Consider the following 11,409-nt stretch of genomic DNA (forward strand, 5'->3'; position numbering starts at 1 on the left):
GAGGGGTCAAGAATTTATGGGGGACACCTTTGCTCCACGGACACTGCCATAGTGCTTGGCGGTCCACATAGTCAAAGTCAGCTTTCAGATCAAGAAACACAACCATTTTTGGTTGCTGGAAGCAGTATCGCTGTTCCAGAAGCTGTCGGAGGGTGAAGATATGGTAGATGCAACCTCTTGCAGGACGGAACCCAGCTTGGTTTTCACGGATCTGCCTCTCCCTGTGTTCAGTCAACCTTCGAAGGATAAGGCCAGAGAGCACCTTCGATGCCACAGCTAACAGGCTGATGCCACGGTGGTTTTCACATGGCGTCCGCGTACTCTTTTTGAAGATGGGGATAACCGTCGACATGCCCCATTCTGCAGGCACTTTCTCTTCGTCCCATATAGCACCAATAAGTTTTGTCAAGTGGGTCACCAGGGATTTTCCGCCTTCTTTGAAGAGGGCTGGATACAGACCGTCCGGTCCTGGTGCCTTCTCACGTTTCAGTACGCAAATGCTACGTAAATGAGCTCATTTTTCACCGTCATCTTGAACTTTATTCGTTTACTCCATGTTTTGCAGCTGATTTTCTAGTTGTGTCCCTGTTCCTTAAGCTGATTGACAACTGTATAGCCGTAATGGCGGTCTGATGCATCAAGCACAAGTGTGTTTTCCACAGCCACTCTTCTCGAAGAGTCACTAACCGAGCCTGGCACTGTACACACGGCTTTCGCAAGCTTTTTCTGAGGATCACATAACCAGGACGTGCTTCATTATTCTATATTTGCTTGATGCTTTTCCATGCACTCAGTGTGCATACTAGTGCATTCCGTTTTCGAGTACAGTTCGGCCGACCGCAAGTCTTCGACAGTATCATCCACTTCCATTCGCTTCTTTCTACTTAATCCGTTACGGTGATCTCGTCGTTGTTCTGGTTACACTAAGCTCCAACATTAGGGGTTCTTCCTCTTTTTGAGCTTTCCGTTCTGTCATACGTAAGCGCATTAGTTGGCCATATCAGCCAAGTGTATGTTGACACCTGGACTACGTACAAACCATACACTTCCTTTGTTGCGCCGCAACCACAATGGTTTGCTTTTCGACCACTCAAATCGTATGCTAGACTTATTCATTTTCTACGCTTTTGCTCAAAACACATTGGTTGTGACAGTCGGCTTATATACTCGTTCGTAGTGATAAAACATCAGTCAATACGATTGGCATTATGAACCCCGTGTAACCTCTCTGCCACTTTGTATTTTTCCGCTGTTGTATCTCCTTATGCGGGCAAGATATCAAGCACAATCATTCCTCATAGGCTTTAGTCTCTGTATCTCAAACGCCACACAACTCGGCCCGTTTGGTTGGGTGTTATGACATTATCGAGCGTATTTACTTCAAAGTCGCACTACTCGTATCCTCGAAATACGTCGTTGTTTTCCTCCAACACAATAGGACGTGGGAGGCGCATTGACGGCATCAGATAACTTTACTATGAATGCATTCGTTCCCCGACGTGGTACTGAACAAATGCAAACTTGATCGTAGTAACATGCGCACAACGTGAACCGGTTGGATATGTTCATTCCACGAAGTCTGGATGTGTGAATAGGTATCGTGGGTGCTGATTCCTACCAGAATATTCACTGCAAAACACGTGGTTGTGAGCGAAACACAGAGTACTTGCCCTTTCTGGGAAAATATCATTGATGAGTTTAGAATCCCCTTTGGAGTGTATACGCAGTTCATACCATCCTTACTTGATAAGACTTGAAAAGACCTTGCCGAAAACATGTTCGTCAACCCATCTGTGTTCTTTTCGGAATTTACTTAACTGAAAACTCAAGGTGGTTAATCGATCACGCATACTGGGGTGTTCTGTGTCTCCACTGTTAAACTTTGTATTTTGCCCAAGCAAGTTTTGGGCAGAATCTTCCTTCTATTTTTTGGCTGAGTACGAACTTTCCCTGGGGTCTTTGGCAAAGCAATGTTTGGTGAGTGGTGCCTCTGCAATGGTCGGTGAGAGATTCATTCGAAGCATACGAGGACTGATTTGTTTATGCTGAGGTTGTTTTTTAGAGATATTGCGATAGATTCGGGGAATGTATATCTACCCATCTGTGTTTTCAAATTCCACTATCCACTGTCGCCTGAAGCACAATTATGGTTGATAGCCACTGTTCTAAATAAATCAGATCGACGTAGATGTATGTTTCGGATAACTATTCATAACATCAGATGTATTGCCTCATTTGGACATTAAAAATGGGAAAATTTACTACTTATGACATTAGTGAGAGTTTACTCGTGATTTCCTCCACTGTTACATAGGACAGATGAATATCTTAATTTGCTTCCTTTAGATGTAGCCAAAAATACGCCCCTTTTGTGTGGTTTTTCTCCTAAGATGTACTATTGATTTCCGTTGTTTCTAAGATCTATATGAAACAATCCGTCCAAACTCATATTTCGCCTGTAAATAGAAATATTTCTTTGAAACGATCCATGACACACTACAAAGGTCTTTTCTATCCTTTGTACCCTGGTTCGATTCGAGTTTCCGGCGAAATATCTAAAATTGATTAGTCGCGAGTTACAAGTACAACCTAGCCTGTTATTTCTTCGCTTTTAGTTCAGGAGATAGTCAGCTTGCGGTCAAGAGACTGCCTTGGTCCGAGTAGTGTAATATATTTTCCAATACTCCTAGTGCCAGCTGTATCGGAAAGAACCACAGCTAACGTAACGTAACTCATTTCATGGCTTGTCGTGTATGCATACTCATTCTCTCTGCAGTCCGACTCAGGCTGTACAAACTTCGATGCTTGTGGAACCCGGTGACGTGTTGGTCGTCGGGACGGACGGGCTGTTCGACAATTTAACCGAAACTGTCATACTACAAGAAGTTGGTACCGTTAAAGTGAGTCTACGTTGCTTGTGTTATTTACTTTCGCAGCGTCTCGTACTTTCACCTTCAGCTTATTTCTCCAAAACCTCCTCCTTTTTCCTTTTCATCCTTATGCTCATCTCGTCACTTTCTCTACCACGGGACACGCAGTATTTTCATGTTGTACGCAACAATACGAGTAACAATAACTTGATTTCCTTCCACTTCCCGTTTACTTTGCCCCGAATACTTCCGTTTCCTCTATTTATGCCGACATTGAGGAACTGCAATTGGCTATTGTATTCAGCTTGGATGCTGACCTGTGGTGTTCCAGGACGAAAGAGAAATGATCTTTTCATCTACACTCACGAAAATGTCATTTACTGTCAGGAAGGTCAGATTCCTGAAAATAAACCCAGAATGCTCGAAACCCACTGAGACCCCGAAACTCTACCAAAATCTCTATAAGGAATCCGCCAATCACCCCGGTCAGTCAATCACTCAATCAATTTAGCAAAGGCCGGAGAGTGTTCAGGCACGCTGCAGAAGCCCGATGGACTATAATAAGTGTTCAGAGATTTCATAGAAACCCCGGTCGATGTTGATGGGTGACCATTAAACGCCGATCAGTGTCAAAAAGTGACCCTTAAATATCGCGAACCTCCTTGTGAGTTTTGCACTCGCTTGTTGCAATAGAGCTGTTGTGTTCTTTCGCTGGCGAGTCCTTTTTCCGGCACAAAGGCACTGAAGCAGCTTGACATAACATTTACGTATCCACAACAGATTGTGCATTGTTGGACTAGCGAAGTTTCTCATAAGGAAGTCTGGAAAAGGGGAGTTTCATAAGGAATTCATTGTCACGCTGTCGGCGTATTGTGTTAGAACTGAACTAGACGTTTTAAGTGCAGACTAGTAGTAGTTTAGTGTTTCCGAGACAAGGATACCAAAGTCTCTTACCGTATACAATATACTCACAGACATGGTCAATCGTTTCTTTGAGTGGCACATTCGTAAATAATGAAAATACATCGAAGTTGGTCATCTGTTGACCTGTTCGAAGAGCCTGAACGTGAATCGCTGTTTCTCTTTTACGCTTTATTAGACGGCAGACCACTCAGCTACAAAGCGGTACAGATCGCTGGACACACTGAGGATGAGCTTGACTAGTAGGTCGGATTCGCATATTTTTAGCTAATGGTGTGATCGGGGTATCGTGGAGCCATTAAGATAGAGACGCATCAATGATTCCCGTCTCTTTCACGCAGCGTGACACTTTAGGTGCTGCTTCCGCAGTAGCGTTTGCACTTTATTGCCTTTGGTATTGATGCGGTATTGTGTAACCTAAACTCACATTGTCTCCCTCACGTCGTTTGATATTGACACTTCTACCTTTGTGACAATTCTTGGATGGACGCCAACTGGTTGTTTCAGTTAGAAACGTTTATTATGATTTCGAGTGTGCACTGCATTGCACAGTCAACGTCGATGCTAGTGTGTGCTAAATAATTCTACCGTCTAACCTCATTTGAACAAACGTCTGAACTGAGTCAGTTGTACATGTTTTCTGAACGTTAGCCCTTACAAAATGGGCATCCATAAGTGGAATTTGTTATGCGCTACAGATTTAGATACCTAGTCCCAATTCCTCAGCTGATATATCATGTTCATTGCATAGCCATTGTTTACCACCCGTATTGCAGTGGGAAACCAAATCGTGACGGTCTGCTTTTGTGATGTGTTTTATCACCTTTGCGTTATCCAACGCTGATGTGCTTGCTGAAATGAATGTCAGGTCGATGGCCTTGGGTCTCTCGAAAACTTGGTATCCAGAGCTCAATCTCTTCTTGGTTTTCGTTCCAGTTCGATTGATGATTCGGTTGTGATTACTTAGCCATTAGGGTTTTTCGGACTCCTTAGGGGAGTATAGACCAAACTGAGCCAGGATTTTTCCGAGGTATCTATGGTTTGACTAGTTACCGCTGTAGGTACAAAAATCCGCTAAGCAAGTCAGTAGAGGTTGAATGCAGACTCTGGTTGCATGTGTTCAAGACTTGTTAGGGTCCACATTCCTCCGGCAAGTGAAAGGCCGCGACCTTGCTCCTTTCGTCTATTTCCGTTTACTGTGCGTGTTCGGGTTCTTACTGAAAACAGAACAACATATTTACTCTTGTGATTGCTCTTAGTTCAAATGTTTACAGTGAACTTTCCGGTGTGTCCTTCAGTTTGTGATTGCTCAAATGTTTACAGTGTTCAAATGCTTACAGTGAACTTTCCGGTGTGTCCTTCAGCTCCTGGATATGAATGCGTTGGAGAGCTTGCATCAGTGCGCTCGCCGTCTTGTTGAACGGGCCCGTCAGGCAGCTTTTGTTCCAGATTCCTCTTCTCCGTTCGCTAATGAAGCACGGCGCTATGGAATTAATGTTGCCGGTAAGATTTCGCTTTCGAATCGTTTTTTGTTGTTCTCGTTCGTTTAATTGATTTATCAGATTTTCTCTTCACCTAAGATCGTCCCTGCCTTCGCAGAATTGGAATTTCTCTAGGCCCTATCAGATTTCATATCGTATCCTTTTCTGTAGCAGGTTTGAGGCACTACCAACCACGTGTTGCCATCATACCTTTGGAAGCTTCATTGCACGTGCATGCTTTTGCACATGATATCATGAGGTGATCTTGTTCGCTTGTGTTGCTAAATATTCACTTTGTGACCAGTTGTCACGGATGGCAAGATAATTTACTTGATGTTTCCGAATATCAATTTACATACTCTTATTTCAGATCACTCACCGGTTTCGTTCTCTTAGTATCATGTCCTATAGTGCCACACTACTGGCTCCATTTCTTGATATCACGTGCTGTTCTGCGGGTGGAGTGTCGTTAGTAAAAGCCTGTTTTCACCACTGCCGGTCCAACTTTTTCATCTTATGCACCGCTTCTCACCGAGGGATACAAAAGCAGCACGTGATCGAATGAACGGATTCTTCCGCGATAGGTACAATTTAGCAGTTGTATACATGCAGCATCAATCAGGAAAGTTTTCTACTCTGACGAGGAACTCCAAGATGGAGTTTTTACTTATCTCCGGCAGATGGTTTGAAAGAAAGCCTGATGCGTATGGGCGAAACATTTTGCAAAGCTGTTTATTCACGATTCTATCAGTACCCCTGCAACCTCCATCTATGGCGTCCAACAACATGGGTTTAAACTTCGATTTCCTTTGACCAAACTTAATCCTTTTGGATCATACCGCTCTCTCTCCCTCTTTTATATCAAAATTGAGCAACTAAGGTTGATTTTTATTTCCGTCTTAGGGTAGCCAATCACCATTGCATATCTAAGACCGTGATTAAGATTCTATTTTAAATGGCTCATTGTGTGCATCTGCGACTTCCAACAGATCCGAGGACATAGTGGAGAGAGACGATTCGAATCCGACCTCTACCTTTTGACTTCCCCTGTCTAGGCTTGGGCAACGTGGAAGTATCCTGGCCTCCGTGCTTTCTTCTGGTGACGTGGAAGTTAGGCGCTGAAATGATAGTATAGTTAAACGATCGGAGAGGCGCAGTACATTGTCAGTCTTTGCATTAAAACCTTAGATCGTGTACCGTTAGTTGTTAGTTAGGTGGCCGTTGACTAGTCCACTGGGCTTGGCAAGCGTTTCCGAAAATCAACCCGTATGCCGCTCGGCTATAGTGTTACGTCGGTTGTTGACGAGGTGCTTGCAAGCTTATTGCGAAACCCGTCGAGCAGATCAACAGCTGATAAATGCAACCAAACCACCAATAGTTGAGCACATCGCCAATGGTGTGGCCAACTCTGTGCCGTTTAGCACCATTTTCCTGGAGCCCCGGAGTGGTGATCATTTCTGGCTACTTGCTTCCCACTCTCGGTTCACCAGTTTTTGAGTTGGTTTAGCCACCATGAACCCATCGTTGGTCCTGGTTGGAAATGCAGGAATGTCAATTGGAAAGACGCCAAATGTTCCATAGTTGGCTGAACTGGTTGCTTCGTGCTCGGTTACGTACTGTTGCGTTGCAAACGTTGCTACGTGACTGTAGGACAATAAAGTACCGGTGTTGTGCGCTGATGTTGCTATCCGTGGTGATGGCGTCTTTCTCCCGCACGTCCGCGTTCTGAAACTTAGACCGAAAACGTCTTCGATCGACAGTTCGGAGTGACTAACCTTCGCAGGTTTTAGGCGAGAAAGCTCACCAGGTCCGTTCACTTAACCCCTTTAATTTCATATAACCGTTTTTGGTGCTACCAATGACGCCATTTGACAAGTATGATTGTGGCCTTCACAACGCTTCCACTAAATTTATCTATCACACTACACCCAGTATAAACAACTAGTTTCAACAGATGTACATATTAATGGATCGTACTATGGAGGCGGATTCAAGCCGGTCTTTAGGTTGTTCTCGGAACTTCTGTCCCCTATCGCCGGTGAACCGACAGGTGCTAACCTAAGCATACCGTGTATGCTTCGTGTCACGTGGATGTTCACATCTGGAAACAATGTGGATGTCTCTAAAAATTGGAAAGTCCTCTCCACTTCAACATGATTTGGGGCGTGACGCTGTTTTGGAGCTTTCTTTCTGATCATATGGAAGTAGGTAGCCTAGGTTCATACTTTGATCCTGTAGTCCCGTCGCTCATAGAAGCTCTGGTATTCAGCGCCATCACTTCACAATCACAGAAATTTATTCTGGAAGAATACTGTCACGAACTAAAAGCTCCGACTGGCATACGCAGCACGTGACTAAGCCAACGCAACTGATGCAGTGTGATCTATCGAGCGCGTTTTTTTTCTCCCGAATACCATTCGACGTACTTCATCATTGCTGATCCGGTGTTCCCACCAGACGCAGGCAATGCTCCGAGGACGTCGTTGGTCAAACACTGAAAGTCCTTTGACGTCCTTGGCGCGCAGCGGCCAGGTTTCTGATCCATATAGTAATATGGAGCGCACCGCAGCATTATAAACTCGACCCTTGACGGGTAAGCTGATGTCACGCCTACGCCACAGGTGATGCAGGTTCACAAAAGGTTCTCTGGCCTTCCCAATCCGGATGGAAATATCATTCTTCGTGAGACCACAGGGACTGATGCAGCTGCCCGGGTGAACGAATTTGTCTATTACCTCAATCTGCTCATCCTGAAGCATGAGGTTAGAGTATGAGCCCACCCAGTCTTGCATCTGTGAAGCCCGTGCCAAACCATGAGGCGGGATTATTAAGATTATTTAATATTTTTTTGCATTACCATGGCATCAGATCCAAGAAGAGCTATATCTTCTGTGTACTCGATATCTGTGAGCGGACGCCCAAGGAGCACTTTGACCCCACAGACATTAGAGGCTGATAGTGAGTCTCCCATGATCGTATCGATGACGAATTTGAAGAGCAAAGGTGAAAGAGGACAGTCCTGTCGGATGCCACTTGATGTGGTGAACTCAGGAGAGAGCTTCCCGTAGACCTTTACACGGCCGGGGGAGTTGGCGTACAGCGCCTTAGGGAGGGTCAAGAATTTATGGGTGACACCTTTGCTCCACAGACTCTGCCATAGTGCCTGACGGTCCACAGAGTCAGAGGCAACTTCCAGGAACCATTTTTGGTTTGTTCTCACGGATCTGTACCTCCCTCTGTTCGGCCAAGCTTCAAAAGATGAAACCAGGGAGCGTCTTTCATGTCACAGATACAAGGCTGATGCCACGGTGGTTTACACACAGCCTCCGCGTACCCTTTTTAAAGATAGGGACAACCGTCGATATGCCCCATTCTGCAGGAACCTACTCTTCGTCTCATATGGTACCAATAAACTTTGTCAGATGGGTCACCAAGTATTTTGGCCTTCTTTGAAGAGGGCTGGATACAGACCGTCCAGTCCCGGTGCCTTCTCACGTTTTAGCACGTATATTTCGTATCTTATTTCTTCCGACGGGCGATCAAGGTTTACATTTCATTCGCCTGTACACACTGTCTCTACAGGCTGTGTTGTAGGAGGCCAGTTGGACTGTTCTTCGAAATGTTTGGCCCTTCCTTCCACTCGACGTTTTTGCGAGTGAATTAATGAGCCATCCTTTTCACTTATCGTTTTTCTTACCGTTGCTTTCCTAGGACCAGTCGATCGTATCAGTTGATATAGAGCACGGCTGTTCCCCGGAGCAAAAGCCTTCTCCATCTCCCGAGCTCTCGATGTCCGCTCTCAGTCCTTCCTTAGAGTCTTCACTATTTGGCGTTTGAGAGATTTGCGTGCACCGTCGTACTGGTTGCCTGCTGGTATGGCTTTCCTGGCATCAATCATGGATAACGACCTCAACGACATCCAGTGGTCCTGTGGTCGAATTGGAGAAGTCGGGCAGGCAGCACTGAACGCCACTAGCATAGCTCCTTTCACATTTTGCCACGCTTCGTCCACATGCTCACTGCCACCACAGTATTGTTTTACTGTGGAGAGTTGGTACTGTTGAGGTATCCCCGTTCCTCGAAGATAATGGATTGGCATGCTTCTTGCTAATTTGCGAGGGCCTGAAGGGAAGCGAACTGTCTGGCGTGCGCGCACCATGGCGTGATCGGAATCAAGTGGTGTGCCCCAGAAGGAACGGCAGTCTTGAATTGTGGGTCTCCACCGGTGACTGATGGCCATGTGATCCAACTGGGTCCATGGTTGATTCGCAGTTGGCCGCCGCCAGGTTACGTGGTGCGAGCATTTATGTTGAAAGTTCGTACTTGCCATAAACAGTTCATGGTCAGCACACAACTGAAGGAGCCGATCACTGTTGTCTGTGCGACGAGCGTCAACTCCAAATCGACCGCTCAAATGCGATTCCAAGGAGCTAAGACGGCACCAGAACTGCATTCCGTTGGGACATAAGCCGACACTACAAACAGGCACCGCTTTTCATCTCGAGAGTCATTGAGCTTGATTGAACTGGAAAACCGGACGGCGCAAGGATGACTGTTCACTGGAATCTAATCCAGCAAACGTGTTCAGCTCTGGGGCTGAGTGCGACTCCCATGCCATATATTCCACGAGTCATCACTTCTGGGTCACCGGGCACAGAGCGAGGAGTGTGAAAGAGCTGAGTTCATTCTTGGCTTTCTGAGATACATAACCACTCTCGGGTCTTGTATGCCTGTTTCGGAGACACAGCATAAATCACTTGTAAGAGAGTATAAGACTTCAGCAAGCACTGCCTGTTTGTCATTTTGACGTTAAAAGCTCCTATGTGGAAAGGATCTCGTGAATTCCGAAAGGTGTTATTTTGTTTATTGTTAATAGGCGGCGAGGAGAATAAGGCCCTTTGGTCAGATAACTGACAGTCAATCAACCCGGTGACGTTTGCTTGTATGATGAGAGGAGGCTGGAAAAGGACATCGATGGACACCGAACTGCGCGGGGAAATGATTTTTCCCGGTTGCCCAGGCCGAAGAAGAGGGTTTGGTTGAGGTACCCCACCTTGAGCCTTCGACTCAAAAGTGACTCACGAGGCAGCGGACAGTAGGGTTTTCTTTGTGGACCCTGCCCGAAGCCGATGATTCCATAGTCTGACCTGCTCGGCTGCAGGGGGTTGGCCTAACCCGAGGGCGCAGGGAATAAGGCATTACTGTCTCATTCGTGATGCGGCTGCGCATAACAGGTGCCTTTTGAGCAGCACCGTACTCTTTGGTTTTAAATTATTTCGACCGTATGGATAACGCACCGGCGGTCACGGGTCAACCATTGGGCGGTCGGAGTGTGCGGACTGTCTCATGATACGGCTACGCATAACAGGTGCCTTTTGAGCAGCACCGTACTCTTTGGTTTTAAATTATTTCGACCGTATGGATAACGAACGCACGGTCACGGGTCAACCATTGGGCGGTCGGAGTGTGCGGTTTATAGGGCCGACGTTTTCTAACTCGTCCTTCCTCGGGGGAAGGCAGCTGCTTCCATAAATATGGACATGCTGGTCGCCTGGGGGAAACACCTTACTGCCTTCACACCCCTGTCGCAGGGGACAGTACGACTTTAGCCCCAAACTCCCTCGTAGCACGATCATTCCTAGTACGGGGTCTCGCTACTCTTGGTCTGACTTCTACCCTTTGGCCTTCGTCGCATGGTTGCACCTTGCGGAACGATGTCCCAGCCTGTGTGGCCCGCAGGATCATTGCAACACTCAAGCCCAACCACCACGTTAAGTCAGGATTGAGTTGTGTCGGTAATTAACCGGACCCAATATGGATTGCAGGGAGGCTTTGTCCTTTAGGGATGACTTTTTTCTGGTTTGGTCCCGGCTGACTGCCGGAAGTGTCGTTAACAGAGCCAAGATATCCTGGCCTTATTGCGCTACTTTTGCCGACGTACTTCAAACCCAATGCATCTATCCTGAATACTACTCCACTCAGCTGCGCAAACCATGCAGTTTGTGATACTTCTGTCATCCAGCTAACCTATGACAAACTGTGATCCGAAATGCGGGATTCGTCATCTGATCAGGTATCACTGAGACAAATTTGATTTCAACACGTAACTGATTGAAACCTTTAAAAGGGCAAAAAAA

General features: G+C 46.2%; 1 protein-coding gene across 1 annotated transcript in view; it reads left to right on the forward strand.

The window, feature by feature from the left end:
- Positions 1 to 11,409, forward strand: part of T265_06839 (hypothetical protein) — a gene marked incomplete at both ends in the record, with an annotated part of 33,894 nt that overhangs the window by 12,641 nt on the left and 9,844 nt on the right. The window contains 2 exons of the mRNA XM_009172221.1: positions 2,777 to 2,900; positions 5,156 to 5,294. Coding sequence (XP_009170485.1) covers positions 2,777 to 2,900; positions 5,156 to 5,294 — 263 coding nt within the window. The remainder of the gene's footprint in view (positions 1 to 2,776; positions 2,901 to 5,155; positions 5,295 to 11,409) is intronic.

This window comes from Opisthorchis viverrini (assembly GCF_000715545.1).
Source record: "Opisthorchis viverrini unplaced genomic scaffold opera_v5_148, whole genome shotgun sequence".
NCBI classification, from domain to species: Eukaryota; Metazoa; Platyhelminthes; class Trematoda; order Opisthorchiida; family Opisthorchiidae; genus Opisthorchis; species Opisthorchis viverrini.